The sequence below is a fragment of the Phaenicophaeus curvirostris genome, chromosome 1, assembly GCF_032191515.1.
Source record: "Phaenicophaeus curvirostris isolate KB17595 chromosome 1, BPBGC_Pcur_1.0, whole genome shotgun sequence".
Classification (NCBI taxonomy): domain Eukaryota; kingdom Metazoa; phylum Chordata; class Aves; order Cuculiformes; family Cuculidae; genus Phaenicophaeus; species Phaenicophaeus curvirostris.
In genome coordinates this window covers 162705257-162723908 of record NC_091392.1, presented here as the reverse complement: position 1 = coordinate 162723908, position 18652 = coordinate 162705257, and the positions used below count along the sequence as shown (strand labels likewise).

Genomic DNA, 18652 nt, shown 5'->3' with positions numbered 1-18652 from the left:
ATTCACAAGTGTAGGCACTCAGCCCATTAATGGAGAAGTAAAAATGTGCATATGTGGAAGGGGGAAGAAATCACATCGAGTGTAAATGATGCATATATGACAATTTTATCGCCTCATCTTCTTGCAAAATCAGGCAGCATTTCATCTTTATGCCCTGCAAACAATATAGTGGAATGATGTGTCTTGATAATTAAGAACAATGTTGAGATACAGTCTACTTTGAACAGTTACAGATTGCCATAATTAATGCCACACATTTGACTATCACTTAACAACTGCGTGCCCAAATAAGAATACTTCATTTGTATGCAAGTGCCACATAATACTGGGGCTGGTTTGGGTTGAGGCTTTTGTTTGTCTTTCATTGGCAGGGAGTGGGGTAATAAGTCATGTTAATTTAGAAACTGACATTTTATGAAAAAACAGTATTTAACAGCAACCTATGACAACTTCTGAAACAATTATTTACTTCCTCTTCATTCTGTCCCCGACAAGTAATCTATTCTTTTGGCTTTCTCAACTTGCTTTTAGAAAAAGCAGTATTTGCCCACACGCTTCCCTTCTTTGCGCCCACCTTAACTGAAGTACTTGAAAATACATGCAAGCAGCTCACACTGTTATTCTAGAATACATCAGAGAAAGGGAAAGCTGTCTATTAACTCCCTTCTGCTACATAAACAAACCAAGCTTCACCAATATACCTTCTCCACCTGTCTCTCCACCCCAAAATACCACCACTGGAAGGCTGAGTAAATGTTTTGGGTTCACTCAGATTCAAAGCTATGCTCCATCTACAATGACCTCAGATCTACACATCCTCAAAGTTCTACAGCTTTTTCAGTGAACTCTAAGAAAACCTTAATAGTAGTATGACAAAATATACTTACCAGAGAAAGCAATAATTTCTGGTATGTATGTGTTTATTTAACAAACAAACAAAAAAACCCACCACATTTAAATAAAGTTGTATGTATAAATTTCAGACAACTATTACCATGTGTACATAAAACCTGTAACTCCATTTAATAACTTTTAGGCGGCATAACCATTAAGGCACCAGTTCAGGAAACCAGTTTTATTCAACCAGAGAACTTAACCACAGGCTTAAAATACCACTGTCTATCAGGAAAAAGATTTTAAGTGCTGCAATGCTTTTCTGAATCAGAACAACATTGCAGAAAAGTTTACTTAAAAACTTCGACCCAAAGGGCAACTGTACAGATTGTGTGGAAGATTTTCCACAGTTCATTCTTTCCATCAAAAAAATATTTCAAAGAGGCAAACTTTTAACTGCAGCAAATGAGAAATCAAACCTGCAAAAGAGATTTAAACAGACCCATGCTTCAATATACTGAGCTAAGCGCATACAACTGTGATGGCACTACCTAGAAAAAGGACCCCTAAAACAAAAAAAAAAAATGAAAAACCCCACATCCAGCATTCGGTCAGAATCAACCTCTCTCAATTTAAGTATCCCTGCCTCTGAAACGGTGAGATACCAGCTTCAAAAATACAAACAGAGCTAAAGAAAATGCACTTCTGCTGATGCTCAGGCTACTTTCACACAGCACAACAGAACTGTGAAAGACTTCTTGCAAGCAAATGGGAAAAAGTGTTAAAATAAATGTCGTCTCTTCCAGACTAAGTTTAGGTCTATTGAATTTAATGCACTGCTTATTTTTATTAACCTGACTGTAACAACTGCATACATTAATCATGTAATCACTGATAACTATTTGGATTTGTTTCTTTGGAGGCATAAATAAATGGGAGACATTTAACACCACCAGCCTAAAACAAAACAAAACAAAACATCTACATAAATACACGCCTTTACTTTGTGATAGATAGAAGCATCTTACACCACCCACTCTGCCTTGGGAAATCCCACCTCAAGTGCACAGACTCATACCAACAAATAGTTTTCCTGTACTTTAATGAGAACAGCTTGGGGCAGGCAGGAGCATAGATCGCACTGCTCTCTTCTTGAAGGCTACTTCTACTTTCTATGAAGAAATTGCCTGGCCAAGATCCTGAAGCCATGATGCTCACGATCACATAGCTTTCTGTGCGCTATTACAAAACAAATGGTGAAATGAAAACAGGGAAAGTGTCTTTTCCTCTAAAGCTGCAGTTTGAAATCCATATGTGTGCATAACAATAAAAAACAGTAATAACCCAAGATAGTATACCTGCAAGTATGCTCTACAATTAACATTACTTTATACTATTTAGCACATTAAAGACTTTCCACCTTGCATATTATAAAATTTCAAGGAATAAAACACTAATCTCATGCATGGCATACTTTAAATAAAGTATAAGAGAAACAACAAATCATTGTGCTAACCATGACTGTCCAAAAAGCTTGCACATACAGCAGGAAATACTGAAGAGCCTCCCGTTGTTCTAAACTAATAGATTCTGTACTACTTCTGTAGCAAGTTCCTTTAATAGATTCTGTTGTACATATCAAACAAATGACATATATGAACAGAGGTACCAAAAAAGTATGAGAAAGACATAAAATGGTTCATTTACAATGCTGCAAATGTAAAAAGTATCTGGAACATATTAATAAAACATCAGACCTTTCCAAGTTTAATTTCACTCTTTAGGCAAGTACAGACATGACATACATTTAAAAATGGACATTCTTTTACCACTTTTCACAAATCAATGTACAGTGCAGTTACTCCCCCCACCCCAAAGAAGAATATCAATTATATTATTGTTACGTTAGATGATGTTTTCGCCATTTCTTCAGGGGAGTGACTCTTTATTACTTCTTTGATGAACTGTTCAAGTGCAGTGAAATAACCCTGGCACTGCCAAGTGTCATTATGAGTTCCATCAGGAAATATCGCCAATCTCTTAGTCCGAGCTGGGGATAACTCATAAAGTTGCTTCATCATTACTGGTGGAATTAACTGGTCAGACAACCCAGAGATGAAGAGAGAAGGCATTCTGCACTGAGAGATTTTTCTGTAGGATAGAAATTTATTTTTGTAGCACCATAAAGGAAGATATCTCATTGGAAAGAAAGAAAATAAAGTGCTGGCCATGTATGGGATGCTAAGAAAGGTGTTCTCCACCACGATGGCAGAAATCCTATGGGAATTTTCAGAAGCTAAGTGAATAGCAACTGCTCCCCCCAAGGAACGGCCAAAAAGAAAAATTTTTGTCTTATCAAGATCAGACCGAGTCATCACATAGTCTAACACAGCCTCAGAATCTAAGTACAAACCTTCTTCACTTGCTTCTCCTTCACTTTTTCCATACCCTCTATAATCAACAAGAATTAAGTTTACTTTGAGGTTTACCAGCATTAACAAAGCATTTGGCAACCTGTGGCCAATGTTGCCTGCATTCCCGTGAAAGTAAATGATGGTTGGAGAATACGCTGCATTGTCCCCTGTGTATCTCAGCAGAATAAGATTGAGAAGAACTCCATCTTTGGTTTTGATGAAGATATTTTCATGTGGTATACCAGTAGGCATAGGAACATAAAGGCGTGATGAAGAGGGCTGTTCAGGAAAGTAAAGCAGTACATCCTGGAATTTATATAATATACCCGCTATTGATACAAATATTAATATAAGTAGTATAATGCCTCCGTACAAGTGAAAAGTTACTATCAGGGGCAAAAGACAAATACGGCAGAGACTCCAAGACCAGGAAGCCAAAGCTAATAGCCATCTTTTAACGAAGTTCCAAAGCATCCATGACTTTTCCATTGTAGAAGTCAGTGATCTTTTACTCCAAGTAAATCCTGTAAAAAAACCCAAACATACGTATAAATATAAGGGAAAGAAAAAGAAAGTAATTTAATCATTCATACTTGCAGAAGATTAATGGCAAGTCAATACATTAAAGAATAAACATCAAACTTAGTAGCAAACTCCCTCTGAATTTTTGGAAACCATTCAATTCTGTAAAAGAAGCAGAAAAGCAGTCATAAGGAAAAGGCTTTAGAACTCCTCAAAATCCCACTGGCATTATTTCAGCAGAAAAAGTCCATCAGCAGCACTAGACCATACTTAATAACTTTTGCTTTCCCTCACTCATCCCTGCCAACCAACAGAACAACCACACTGATCATATGACCAGTTTGCCAAAGCTTCTCATAAGTTATTCTAGAATCCAAAGAACACACACACAAAAAAATAAACCTTATTTCTAAATCCCTACTGATTAAGGCCAAGAGTAGCATCCAGTAAGCCTACGCACTTCACTGCAGCCAGTGAAGTCTCACAATGTGTACCGGGTCTGGTATCTTTTGGCAACTGTGGTTCAGAACCTTGATGAACTGTGATTACAGAGCAACAATTACACTGGTTAAAAGAAAGAGACTCCTTTATAGTAGGATATCACACTGCAGTTGCATTTATGATTGCTGTTTTGCTCTATTTGGGTTGGTTCTGATTTACAATGATAGCTTCCCCTTATAAGATTGGTACTCCATATTAAATCTTTAGCTGAATGAAAGATTGTATTATCATACAAGACCACTGAAAAGAGTAAACTAACTACATTATTTTGTGATCAATGAAAAGCACAAATGCTAAAACTTCAAATATACTGCCTGGAAGTGACGACAAAAATTTACCTGTTTGGGAATACTCTTAAGTTACATAAACACATAGTAATTGAACTTCAGACACCAAGTTATAACATCCTAGCGTGATGTAATGCAGTAAGGAGTTGAATTAACTTCAAAGGAGTCTGACAAGTACCATCCACGTTGGTAGGTTTGAGAGATAAAAGGCGACCTCTACAGTCACAGCCTTTGCACTCCACAAATATGACAACCATGCAATATGACCAGGAAAAACTGCAATCTCCATTTTATGCAGACAATTACATACTAATCAGCAATAAAAATAAATCTCTGACACCACAAGATTCTCATATTAACCAAAGGCGAAATGAACTTCAAGCTTTTCTATATCGTCCCTACTCCAAATATGTAGAACTGGTTCGGGTGGATGAGGCGCTCAGGGGCATGGTTTAGTGTTTGATAGGAATGGTTGGACTCGATGATCCGGTGGGTATCTTCCAACCTGGTTATTCTATGATTCTATGAAATACAAAGTAGTCTAGAGAGCAGTCATCCCAACCTTTTTCTCTAATATTATTTATGAGCTAATGTTCAATATCCACATACAAGTATGCACAAATATTATCTATATGACAACTCAATTCTTGTGATCCATTTCTCTAGTAAAGAAGTCACTGTAATTAGGAGACACATAAAGTAAGTACCTTAATTGCAAGAGAAATTCCTAACCAAGTTGACAAACACTTTCTGCATGGCATTTCAAGACTATAAGAACACTGATAATGACACAGTAAAAACACTCTCCTTGTCTACGCTATTCAAAATTTTGCTGACTTTACAAAATGAGATTCCAAAGATGCTTTCTCAATAAGACATTCATAAAAGAGGCCCATCATTAAAAACAACCACAAAAAATTGAAGTAGTCATAAAAAGTTCTTACTTAAGGTGATGAAGCTTTGGAGATGGCTATGCCATATACACTAAGGATTGCTATTTGAAGTCTGATAGCAACAGCTGATTTTAAAAGCCACATTAGCTTAATTTGTGCACTGCTTCTATTTTGATTTCAGCAGGATACTATGAAAATGCTGTACTACTGAGATACTGCTAATGTGTGATTACTTCTGAGACACATACAATCACAGAATCTTAGAACAACCAGGTTGGAAGAGACCCACCGGATCATCAAGTCCAACCATTCCTATCAAACACTAAACCATGCCCCTTAGCACCTTGTCAACCCGTGCCTTAAACACTGCCAAGGAAGGAGAATCAATCACCTCCCTGGGCAGCCTGTTCCAGTGCCCAATGACCCTTTCTGTGAAAAATTTTTTCCTAATGTCCAGCCTAAATCTCCCCTGGTGGAGCTTGAGGCCAGTCCCTCTTGTCCTGTCCCCTATCACTTGGGAGAAGAGGCCAGCACCCTCCTTTCAGGTAGTTGTAGAGAGCAATGAGGTCTCCCCTCAGCCTCCTCTTCTCCAGCCTAAACAACCCCAGTTTCCTCAGCTGCTCCTCATAAGACTTGTTCTCTAGCCCCCTCACCAGCTTTGTTGCTCTTCTCTGGACTCGCTCCAGAGCCTCAACATCCTTCTTGTGGTGAGGGGCCCAGAACTGAACACAGGATTCGAGGAGCGGTCTCACCAGTGCCGAGTACAGAGGGAGAATAACCTCCCTGGACCTGCTGGTCACGCCATTTCTGATACAAGCCAAGATGCCATTGGCCTTCTTGGCCACCTGGGCACACTGCTGGCTCATGTTCAGTCGGTTGTCAACCAACACCCCCAGGTCCCTCTCCTCCAGGCAGCTTTCTAGACAGACTTGTTCTAGTCTGTAGCACTGCATAGGGTTGTTGTGCCCCAAGTGCAAACCCCGGCATTTGGCCTCGTTAAACCTCATGCCATTGGACTCTGCCCAGCGGTCCAGCCTGTTCAGATCCCTTTGCAGAGCCTCCCTACCCTCCAGCAGATCGACACTTCCACCCAGCTTAGTGTCGTCCGCAAACTTGCTAAGGGTGCACTCGATGCCTTCATCCAGGTCATTAATAAAGCCATTGAATAGGGCTGGACCTAGCATTGAGCCAGGGTGGATACCACTTATGACTGGCCTCCAGCTGGATTTAACTGCATTTACCACCCCTTCTCTGGGCCCAGCCATCCAACCAGTTTTCCACCCAGGAGAGTGTGCGCCTGTCCAGGCCAGAGGCTGACAGTTTCTCAAGTAGAATGCTGAGAGGAACTGTGTCAAAGGCTTTACTGAAGTCCAGGAAGACCACATCCACAGCCTTTCCCTCATCCAGTAGGCGGGTCACTTTGTCATAGAAGGTGATCAGCTTGGTTTGGCAAGACCTGCCTTTTGTGAACCCGTGTTGACTGGGCCTGATCACCCGGTTCTCTTGCATGTGCTTCATGATAGCACTCAAGATCACCTGTTCCATGACTTTCCCTGGCACTGAGGTCAGACTGACAGGCCTGTAGTTCCCTGGATCCTCCCTGCGACCCTTCTTGTAGATGGGCACAACATCAGCCAGCCTCCAGTCAACTGGAACTTCCCCAGTCAGCCAGGACCTCTGGAAGATGATGGAAAGGGGTTTGGCAAGCACATCTGCCAGCTCCTTCAATACCCTTGGATGAATCCCATATGGCCCCATAGACTTGTGTGTGTCTAGCTGGCCAAGCAAGTCTCTAACCATCTCTTCATGGATCATGGGAGCCTCATTCTGCTCCTCTAACTCCTGGGTTTGCACACAGAGGGAACAACCTTCCTTACTGTTAAAGACTGAGGCAAAGAAGGCATTAAGTACCTCAGCCTTGTCCTCATCCCCTGTCACAGTAGTTCCCTTTGCATCCAATAGAGACTGAATATTCTCCGTGGTCCTTCTTTTATTGTTAATGTATTTATAGAAAGATTTTTTGTTGTCTTTCACAGACTTGGCCAATCTGAGTTCAAGTTGGCCTCAGCCTCAGCCCTCCTCTGCATGATCTCAATTCCTCCCTGTAGTCCACCCAAGATGCCTGTCCCTTCTTCTAAAGCTCATAGACATTCCTCTTCTTTTTGATGTCTCTCAAGATCTCCCTACTCAACTAAGCTGTTTTTCCCCCCAATGGCTCCTTTTCCGGAACATGGGGACAGCTTGCTCCTGAGCTGCTAGGATTTCCTTTTTGAAGAGCTCCCAGCCCTCATGGGCTCCCTTGCTACTAAGGCCTGTCTCCCATGGGACTTTGTATGCCAGCCTTCTGAAAGTCCAAAGTCCGCCCTCTGGAAGTTTAATGTGACTGTTCTGCTAATCCCCGTCTTCACCTCACCTAGAACTGAAAAACCTACCATCTCGTGATCGCTTTGTCCCAGGTGTCCTCTGACCACATCCCCCACAAGGCCTTCTCTGTTCACAAACAGGAGGTCCAGGAGGGCGCCTTCCCTTGTTGGTTCACTCGCCAGTTGTGTGAGGAAGTTGTCTTCCACACACTCCAGGAACCTCCTAGACTGCTTCCTTTCTGCTGCATTGTACTTCCAGCAGACATCCAGAAGATTAAAGTTTCCCATAAGGACAAGAGGTAGCGATCTTGAGACTACTCCCAGTTGTCTATAGAAGAGTTCATCAGCTGCTTCTTCTTGGCTGAGTGGTCTATAAACAGACTCCCATCACAATATCCAACTTCTTGTGGGCTCCTCTGATTTTAACCCACAGGCACTCCATCCTGTCATCGCCATAATCGAGCCCGAGGGCATCACAGCTCTCTCTAACATAGAGGGCTACCCTACCTCCCCTCCTATCCTTCCTGTCCCACCTGAAGAGTTTATATCCCACCATAGCTGCTCTCCAGTTATACGAATTGTAATTAAATTATGACTAATTTAAAGCAAAAAGCATGTACCCAAATAAAGCAAGAAGCGTGTACCTGTTTATGTCTGCTAAAAGAGAACTTTTAAATCAATTTTGATCACCTGCAAATACAACTAGTTAATTAACTTTTTTAAAGGCCGAGTGTTTAACAGGATTATCTTAGTTACACTGCCTTTTACTGTCAGAAGTTTTACAGCTCCAAAAAGAGGTGGCATGAAACACCACCCATGTATTACAGATGGGAGACACTGGAAGCAAGGGAAATCAGCAAACTGGACACTGGAAGGTCTTCTGTTTCAGCCTAGCAAATAACGTTTCTCTACGTATTTCCTTTTTGAATCTCCTGGATAAAACATTTATCCTTCGGAAATCATTCTTACTTCACTAATGAACACTTAGGGTTTTTTTTAAGAAACATTACATTGCAGCACTGTATTTAATGTAATTGTTACAACTTTGTCAATGACAAGGTTTTCCAACAACAAGAAGACACATCCCATTTTACAGCATAAGCAGTATCAGTATTTTATAAACACTGATTACTTAAACTAAGTTAGAAACTATGAAAACAGGCATAAGGGAGATTTTTTTGTACTTTATACTTGTCATGGAAGTCAATGGCTGCAACAAGTATACTGTCATCAACAGACCTACACAACTTGATCCGATTGGTATTTTCCTAGGTAACCCTTACATTAATGGAAATTCCTATATAACTTGTTCTTGCTTTTAGCTACTCTTACTATATACTGAGACTGAGTAACTTAAATTCCTTACTTCTAGTTCAATGTTAGTTAACCTCCAAATACGTAACCCATTTTCTGTTTCTCCAGACTATATAAACTCAGCTCCTCTGCTCTCTCCTCAACGGCAGTTCTTTCTCAGTCCCAGACAGGATCCGTTGTCTATTCCCTAGCACCTATCTGCTTCATATTTCCTCCTGTCCCTCTGATAACACTGCTTTAGCAAGGCTAACCTTTGTGAGCACTGGTGGTTCCTACAAGTTTGGGGTTTTTTTTGATGATGCTTGTAAAGTTAAGAGACAAGTGGAAACCAAGATTGAAATACAAAGTTCTGTTGGGGAAACTATTAACACAGAGAACAGCAATGAGGTCCAATTTAGATATCCATTTGTCTTAAAGGCTATTAAAGACCAGTTCAGTTTACACAGCCACAGAACTGTACTGCCTCTTCAAAACAAAAACAAAGTTTGGAAGTGATGAGTTTCATTTTATGCCACAAGGATATAAACATATGTAGATATGCAAACACATATTTGTATCTATAAATCTCCACTGCTGAATACACAGTCCAGGAATTACTGTAGAACTCTACATTTTATCAGATGAGCTATAAATCCCACAATTATGTAAAGTAATCAGTGAAAATATAAATCACTCATAGCAATAAAAATTCTGAGGATGAAAAATAAAGTCTTTATAATGAAGCCACTTCAATAATATTCTGCTATGTGCTAATGCTATTATTAAATAGTTAATGTCATTATCAACTGAAGACCATAAAACTCAAGTGCATACTTAAAAGTACTTGGCAACAATTTTTTATTAATTTTGAATATAAATTGAAGTTACTCTTGTATCTGCCACAAATTCTGTTTGTTTTTTTTTGTCTTTGTCTATGTGTTAATATTAAAAAGTGCTATTTTCCCACACTAATTAAATTATAAATCATTTACCTTTGGATGTGATGATTTCCCAGGCCTCATCTCTGCCTGAAAAACAATTCCATTTATAAACTTTGAGTAAAATTGCTGTTAGATTACACATGTAATTACTGCCTTCAGTCATTTGCAAGAAAACTAAGTAGTGTTAACAGCCCTTAAAAGTAATAACTTAAAGGTTATATCTTCTTTACTGTGACTATCGTGTTTGCACTTCTATCATGCTTTGCTTTTTTTAAACATCTGATAAACTTGGAAAGAACATCTTATAATGAAGTTCTAGGATCATGTTGAAATGTTGTGTTTCATACTCACAACACACAACAGAAAACACACATAGTGCACAATAACAAAGTTATAATGGATTTGTATTGCCTCCTTAAAGCTAACTTTTAGCATACGAGTAGCCTCAAAGTTAGTGCCAAGAACAGCATTCAGCTGCTTAAGAGCTGCTTGCTCATTAAAGAGCTTTAAAAAAAGTTAGTTTTAACACTCACTGCAATTGTTAAGGTTTCACCGTTTCAAAACAAACAAAATAAGGTATTTCTTAAGAACACTGAGAAATACCTGTAGACACTTATTTCTTTCTATTGCGCTTCTTTCTTGTACACTCAACCTCCTCCAGACACAGACAAGATCTACACAAGTTCTACATTTATTGAGAAAACTCCCGTAAGTAGAAATATTAAGTCCTCAACTGTCAAAAAGCAGTTTTAGAGATGGGACTAATGTGGAAGAATAACTACAAGCTTAGTAAGCACAAGAAAGTACACTCAGGCTTTTAAAATCAGCGAGCCACCTCTCCTAATTATTTCAATCAGCAAACTTCCACAGCTCTGCATCAAGCAGAACATATTCATAATTCCAAGTGTTTTCCCCTTAACTCTTACTATACTTCACCTCCCGACCAACAAATTTTAGTGACCCTTACAAGCAGAGCTTGAATTATGGCAGCAAAAAACAAAACCCAAAACTGAAACAGCAAACCAAGGGTGGTTTGCACATTAGAGCCTCAGCTTTCCGACTTCCCAGGCATGTTACATTACTGCCACTTTTTACCTAAAAGAAACATCCTGCTGAGCCTTTTCAGTGTATTCACTTGGCACATTAAGCAACACTGAAGGTCCCATCGTGGAACCAGCTGAGTTGGAAGGGACCCGCACGGACCATCGAGTCCCACCCTCTGCCCCGACTCCAAAAGCATCCCCGTTGGGACAAACGAAGCACCAGAGCCAGCCCTTGCTGTGAAGGTGCCCAAGCTCTCCCAGTGCCAAGCAACTGGACGGGGAGAGGAGTCCCGAGAGGCAGCATCCCGGGGAAGAGCTGCCTTTGGTCGCGGCGAGACCCCAAACGCCGCATCAGAGCCGCATCAGAGCCCTCCCCCCTGCTCCGCCTGGCTCCCACCCGTCCCCGTCCCGACCCACGGGCGCGGGGCGAGACAAACGACTGTGGGGCGAGCCCCACGGGCACTGAGCGGGGAGGGACCCACGGGGACCAGGGAGGGACCCACAGCGCGGACCCACCCGCCGCATCCTCCCGCTGCCGGAGCCGCGGGGCCAGCGCAGCCCCCGCCGCGCAACTTCAACCTCGGCTCCCTCCGTCCCGGCGGAATCTCGCAGCCGCGACGCCGCCTTCCGCTACCGGGTCAGGGACCGCCCTCTCCTCCTCCTCTTCTCTTCTCTTTCCTTTCCTTTTTTTTTTTTTTTTTTTAACTTCTTCCCCAGCCGCGGGTTCCGCCGGCCGCGGTGTCTGCGCAGGTGCGAGCGCCGGGGTGGTTGCGCTGAGGGGGCGGCGGCGTCGCCAGGGCTGGGGGGCAGGGGGACGGGGACGGGGGCGGGGGGCGGCCGGTGTCACCCCCGGTCCGCCTAAGTCCCCGCCGGGATAGCGGTTCCTCCGCCTCCCCGACCCGGTGCGGAGCCTGCTGGAGGGAGCGGCCCCGGCTCAGAGCTGCGGGCACAGGGCGGGGAGGCGCGGGGCCCGGGCTGGGCGCAGGTTGGGACCCGCTGCGGGAGCGGCGCCCTCCCCTCGTGCCGAAAACGCCCGCAGATAAACTCTCTTAAGATTCCTTTTGGCGCTCTAGAAAGAGAGCGGCCTTGATCAGGCCTGAGCAAGGAGAGGGAGCGATCTCCGCCGATCCCACGCAGCGAGGCAGGAGAATCATAGAATCACCGAATAATAGAATCACCAGGTTGGCAGAGACCCACCGGATCATCGAGTCCAACCATTCCTATCAAACACTAAACCATGCCCCTTAGCACCTCGTCCACCCGTGCCTTAAACACCTCCAGGGAAGGGGACTCAACCACCTCCCTGGGCAGCCTGTTCAGTGCCCAATGACCCTTTCTGTGAAAATTTTTTTCCTAATGTCCAGGCTAAACCTCCCCTGGCGGAGCTTGAGGCCATTCCCTCTTGTCCTGTCCCCCGTCACTTGGGAGAAGAGGTCAGCACCCTCCTTTCTGCAATCTCCTTTCAGGTAGTTATAGAGAGCAATGAGGTCTCCCCGCAGCCTCCTCCAGGCTAAACAACCCCAGTTCCCTCAGCTGCTCCTCATAAGGCCTGTTCTCCAGCCCCCTCACCAGCTTTGTTGCTCTTCTCTGGACTCGCTCCAGAGCCTCAGCATCCTCAACAGAGGATGATGGTAAAATGTATTTCCCACTTAAATGCATAGGTATAAATTTCCCCACAAATTTTATGCGTATTCTGATACTTTCCAAGGCGTAATTTTGATGTTGTTATGCAACTTCACAACACTCAAAACTCTTGCTAATTTGGAGCTTTGCAGCCAGCTCTCTGCTTGACCTTGTCTTTAAGATAAGAAACTCTAAACAGGCGATTACAGAAGCAGAGATGTCTGTTCAGCTCAGATCATGCTTCACACAAGATGTTACCATCTTCAAAGAGTGAACAGTGTGGAAAAAAGTCTAAAATAAAGCATGCTATCAGAGAAAGAAGGCGTGCTATCAGAGAGATGCTCCATCTAACTTTCAAAAACTGCAAGTTAAGACAAAACTTTACTTTAGCTGAGGTCAAAATATTCCATTTTTTGTAATGGTAACTACTTCTTGTATCACCCCTGCCCCACAGCCTGCTCCTCTGAGCAGTGTTTGTGTAGAAGCGTCGCAGCAGCTGCTGAGCTTCACCCATAACTGAAGTCAGGGGTACCAGCAGGCAGCTCTTAGATAAAGGTGACAGTTAACTCATAATTAGAAAAATCAGTAAATCCTAATTAGAGGTTTGGTTTTTGTTGGGATTTTTTTTTCCTTTTTCATGATAGAATAATGTGCTAGCATTTTCTTTACTTACAAATGCATACTTCTCTTGTTCTTAGTGAAAACCGGACTCTGATGGCTTCCACACCTGCTTCACAGCCTTCTTCTAAAAAAACGGTGGCCTCTCGCGTGCCTTTTGCAGATCTGTGTTCTACTCTGGAGCGGATACAGATGTGCAAATCTCGTCCAGAGAAAATCAAGTATTTCAAGGAATTTCTGGATTCCTGGAGAAAATTCCATGATGCTCTTCATCAAAAAGAGAAAGACATCACAGATTCTTTTTATCCAGCCATGCGGCTTATTCTTCCACAGTTGGAAAGAGAAAGAATGGCATATGGAATTAAAGAAACTATGCTTGCAAAGCTGTATATCGAACTGCTTAATTTACCAAAAGATGGAAAAGATGCTTCAAAGCTTTTAAATTACAGGACACCTGCTGGCACACGTGGAGATGCTGGAGACTTTGCAATGGTTGCATACTTCGTGTTAAAACCTAGGAGCCCAAAACAAGGCAGACTGACAATAGAACAAGTCAATGAACATTTAGATGCAATAGCTAATAATAATGCTGCTAAAAACAAGGGTCTGTTAAAGAAAAGTCTTCTTCAGTTAATTACCCAGAGCACAGCTCTGGAACAAAAATGGCTTATCCGGATGATTATAAAAGATCTAAAGCTTGGTGTTAGTGAACGCACTATATTTTCAGTTTTTCATCCTGATGCTGTTGAATTGCACAATGTCACAACTGATTTGGAAAAAGTTTGCAGACAGCTGCATGATCCCTCTGTCTCACTTAGTGATGTTTCAATCATGTTGTTTGCCGCCTTTAAACCAATGCTTGCTGCTATTGCTGATGTCCCCCAAATTGAGAAACAGATGAATAACCAGATATTCTACATAGAAACTAAGCTGGATGGTGAGCGTATGCAGATGCACAAAGATGGAGATGTGTATAAATATTTTTCCCGAAATGGCTTTGACTATACTGAGCAGTTCGGTGCTTCCCCCCTTGATGGCTCATTAACACCGTTTATTCATAATGTATTTAAGAGCAATATACAAAATTGCATACTTGATGGTGAAATGATGGCTTACAATCCTGAGACACAAACCTTTATGCAGAAGGGAAGCAAATTTGACATAAAAAGAATGGTGGAGGACTCTAATCTACAGACCTGCTTCTGTGTGTTTGATGTTTTGATGGTTAACGATCAGAAGTTGGGTCATGAAACACTGAGCAAAAGGTATGAAATCTTAAGTAGCGTACTTTCCCCGGTAACAGGCAGGTTACATGTTGTACCAAAAAAAAAAGCTAGAACGAGAAAAGAAGTAATTGATGCTTTAAATGAAGCAATAGATAACAGAGAGGAAGGGATTATGGTGAAGGATCCCCAGTCCACCTACAAGCCTGACAAAAGGGGGGAAGGCTGGTTAAAAATTAAGCCGGAATATGTCAATGGACTGATGGATGAACTAGACCTTTTAATTGTCGGCGGCTACTGGGGGAAAGGTTCACGTGGTGGAATGATGTCTCATTTTCTGTGCGCTATTGCAGAGACGCCCCGCCCAAATGAAAAACCTACTGTTTTTCACTCTATTTGTCGGGTTGGCTCTGGCTATACTATGAAGGAATTGTATGATCTAGGTTTGAAACTGTCTAAACACTGGAAGCCCTACGATAGGAAGGACCCTCCCTCTAACATTTTGTGTGGAATCGAAAAGCCTGAAATGTATATTGAACCTTGCAACTCTGTCATAGTTCAGGTCAAGGCAGCCGAGATTGTTAGCAGTGACATGTACAAAACTGACTGTACTTTGAGATTCCCTCGAATTGAGAAGATAAGAGAGGACAAAGAATGGTATGAGTGCATGACTTTAGCTATGTTAGAAGATCTCAGAAGCAAAGCAGAAGGGAAGCTGGCATCGAAGCACCTTCATATAGATGAGTATGATGAGCCACAAGAGAAAAAAAGGAAGACGGTATCAAAGGTGAAGAAGGTAATTGGAATAGCTGAGCAATTTAAAGCTCCTGATCTTTCTAATGTAAGCAGGGTTTCAAATATATTTGAAGATGTAGAGTTTTGTGTTATGACAGGAATGGGAAAATACTCAAAGTCTGAACTAGAAAGCAGAATAGCCGAATATGGTGGCAGTGTGGTACAGAATCCAGGACCAGAGACATACTGTGTCATTGTAGGAGCTGAGAATGTCAGAGTGAAAAACATCATTGCTTCTAACAAATACGATGTGGTTAGGGCAGAGTGGCTTCTTCAGTGTTTTCAGGCCAAAATGCTGGTGCCTTGGCAGCCAGCCTTTATGATTCACATGTCTCCTGACACGAAAGAACATTTTGCTCGTGAGTATGATTGTTACGGAGACAGCTATACAGCAGACACAGATGTTGCACAACTTAAAGAAGTGTTCTCAAGAATGAAAGGCAATAAGGTGTTGTCTTTGGATGTGATTGCAGCGCTAGAAGAACGTTATTCATGGGACAATTGTCCACTCAGTATATTCAGAGGAAACACTGTTTATGTGGACTGTTATGCTATTGTTAATGACCCCCGAACTAAAATCCATGGAACTATACTGTCAATTAGAGCTTTGGAGCTCCGTTTTTATGGTGCAAAAGTGGTCTCTTGCCTTGAAGAGGGAATCTCTCATGTTGTTATAGGAGAAGATCATTCCAGAGTAAAAGAGATGAAAGCGCTCAGGAGAACATTTGGGAAGAAATTTAAAATTGTGTCTGAGCTGTGGGTAACAGTTTCAGTGGAGGAGGGAGTCCCAAAGAATGAAAATCAGTTCTTAATTTAAGTAAGTTTTTAAGCTTGGAGCAAAAATTCTTGTTGGAATTATGGGACTTGAATGTTAAGAGTTTGCCTTCAATTTTTGTGTGTTTTCTTGTCCGTTTAAAGATGGCTGTGGCTACTAAAGAATAACACTGTATCATTGAAATTAGAGGAAGGCTTTTAATTATACTGTTTTGGAAGCATAAGGATGCTAAGCTACGTTGGAGGAAAGAAAAAACACCACGTAATGTAAGCCTTTTACTTCACAAGCAGATCTCAGGAGAGAATTCCTAGCTATTAATAGTGCTTTCCCTCATTGTTCAAAATGGAGGCGATATACTGTTTTATGGAGATTCTACTATTTAATATGTTTATGTAGAAATCACATTCATGTTTGTATAGAATTTGTTTTGTGTTTCTTCCATATGCTACAGAATTCAGTAATTTATAAACCCTGTCTGTACTATTTCAATTTGTTTACATTGTTTTTAGCAGAGCCTCACAGTCTCAAGCAGCACTTTGATTTTAAAATATTGCATTTATCCCATGTTTCTTTGTATAAATAGCTGTTGTAAAATAGAACCTAAACTTCTGACCGAGGTGCTAATGAATTAATAATGACCTCTATATATGTATGTAAAATGCAGGTAAATTATTTAAAACTTTAATAATGACCTCCTGTGCTCCTTAAACTGTGAAGCACGACAGAGGTAGGCTTTTACACTTACTTATCAGTTTTATCTTTCAAAAACTGTTTCATAAGTTATTTCAGTAATGTAAGATTAACTTCCAAATATCCAGTTCAGTGTGTATTTTTTTCAATTACTAAATAAAATCTATTTTTTAAGTCTTTCTGGTATGGTTTTTTTCAGTTGTCCTGGTTTAAGCTAAAGCAGAACCAATTTTTTAACTTTTCAGCTAAGAAAAAGAGCCTCTTCTTGATATCTGAAAGTTAATGACACATCTTTCAGTGTGTGTCTAGAAGTGATGATGCTTAATATTTGTAGTTATCACCAAAGTAATGGAGCACTGGTATGCAAGAAGGCCATTGCTTATACTTATTCCTTTAGAAACCAAGGCCATCCTTAGAGAGGAGCAGACCGGGCAGTTGACTCCCAACTTACCAGCAGAGTATTCCATCGCATTTATGTCATACTCATTATAGAACTGAGGGATCATGAGGGTCAAGCTGCCTTCTTTGATGGCCAGTGTCGAGGGAGGACCTTGTCTGTCTTTTTCTCCTTGATTCTGGATCTGTGTGTTGCTGAATCCACTTCCTGAACGCAGCCCCTAACTCCTTCAGGATCCAGCCTGGGATGTTCCCAGTGCCTACTCTGCAGCAACAGTGATGGCATAGAGTTATTTGGGAAGACTGCATAGGTTTTGCATACATTTTATTATTTCCTTACTAATGCTATCATCTTCCTGTTATTATTTCACTGAAGCTGCTTTAGTGTTAGTTTCTAACCTGCAAATCTTTTTTTGTCTCATTTCCCTTTTCCCCTTCCTGTAGGTGGGAATTGGGACTATAAGCTGCCCAGTTTTAGCTGCTGACCTGGCTATGGGTTTGATGTGCTAGACCAGGACAGTCTCTCACTTCCCTTTTTCCCTTTCCTTGTGTGGAGGGGAACTGGGACTACATCTGCCCTGTATTTAGCTACTGACCAGGCTAGGGGTAGGGGTTAAATCAGGACTCTACTAAAAAAAAGTTTTGACATCTAAAACTAGACTTTATTATTAGGTTATCATCATCCATTAAAACAGTGTTGAAGACAGAGGAAAAGCTGGAGTCAAAATGCTAAAACAACCTGATGTTTCAGTTTCCAGAGGACCTCCTCTGTTTGCAAAACATCAATCTATCTCATTTTTAAAGCAATGCATGCTCCCATTTTCTTAATTAAATTTAGGTCTCTGAAAACGGGGGCTATAGTTGAGGATAGCTCGTCTACATTTTGTGTAAGGCTGATTTTTATTATTTTTAAAATAGGCTCTTGACTTGAGAGGAATTCCAATTTGCATTGTAGTATAGTTTTAGGTTTATTTTATGATGAGCATAGAATCATAGAATCATGGGATAGTTTGGGTGGGAAGGGATCTTAAAGATCATCTAGTTCCAAATCCCCTGCCACGGACAGGGACACGTCCCACTAGATCAGGCCACCCAAGGCCCCATTCAACCTGGCCTTGAACACCTCCAGGGATGGGGCAGTCACAGCTTCCCTGGGCAACCTATACCATTGGCTCACCACTCACGGTGAAGAAATTCTTCCTAATGTCTAGTCTAAATCTGCCCCTCTCCAGTTCATACCCATTACCCCCAGTCCGATCACTACAAGCCTTTGTAAACAGTCACTCCCCTTCTTTCTTGTAGGCACCCGTCAGGTACTGGAAGGGTGCTATAAGGTCTCCTCGGAGTCTTCTCCAGGTTGAACAACTCCAACTCTCTCAGCCTGTCCTCATACAAGAGGTGCTCCATCCCTCTGATCATCTTTGGAGACCTACTCTGGACC

General features: G+C 41.7%; 2 protein-coding genes across 4 annotated transcripts; one reads left to right on the top strand and one right to left on the bottom strand.

Moving 5' to 3' along the window:
• Positions 1–335: 335 nt before the first annotated feature.
• ABHD13 (abhydrolase domain containing 13) lies at positions 336–11750 on the bottom strand. 3 transcript variants are annotated; one of them, XM_069879447.1, is made up of 3 exons: positions 11608–11727; positions 10100–10135; positions 336–3772 (listed from the first exon to the last, which is right to left on the bottom strand). In XM_069879447.1, exon 3 carries the CDS (start codon positions 3735–3737, stop codon positions 2724–2726), a length of 1014 nt encoding a protein of 337 aa, XP_069735548.1. In that variant the 5' UTR covers positions 3738–3772; positions 10100–10135; positions 11608–11727; the 3' UTR covers positions 336–2723. The 3 variants fall into 3 exon arrangements, with proteins under 3 accessions (XP_069735548.1, XP_069735557.1, XP_069735565.1); XM_069879456.1 differs by having other exon boundaries at positions 10100–10131; positions 11608–11718; XM_069879464.1 differs by lacking the exon at positions 10100–10135 and having other exon boundaries at positions 11608–11750.
• A 61-nt stretch (positions 11751–11811) lies between these two features.
• Positions 11812–16967, top strand: LIG4 (DNA ligase 4). Its single transcript, XM_069879436.1, has 2 exons — positions 11812–11841; positions 13413–16967. The coding sequence occupies exon 2, from the start codon at positions 13429–13431 to the stop codon at positions 16165–16167; it is 2739 nt and encodes a 912-aa protein (XP_069735537.1). The 5' UTR covers positions 11812–11841; positions 13413–13428; the 3' UTR covers positions 16168–16967.
• The last annotated feature ends 1685 nt before the right edge of the window (positions 16968–18652 follow it).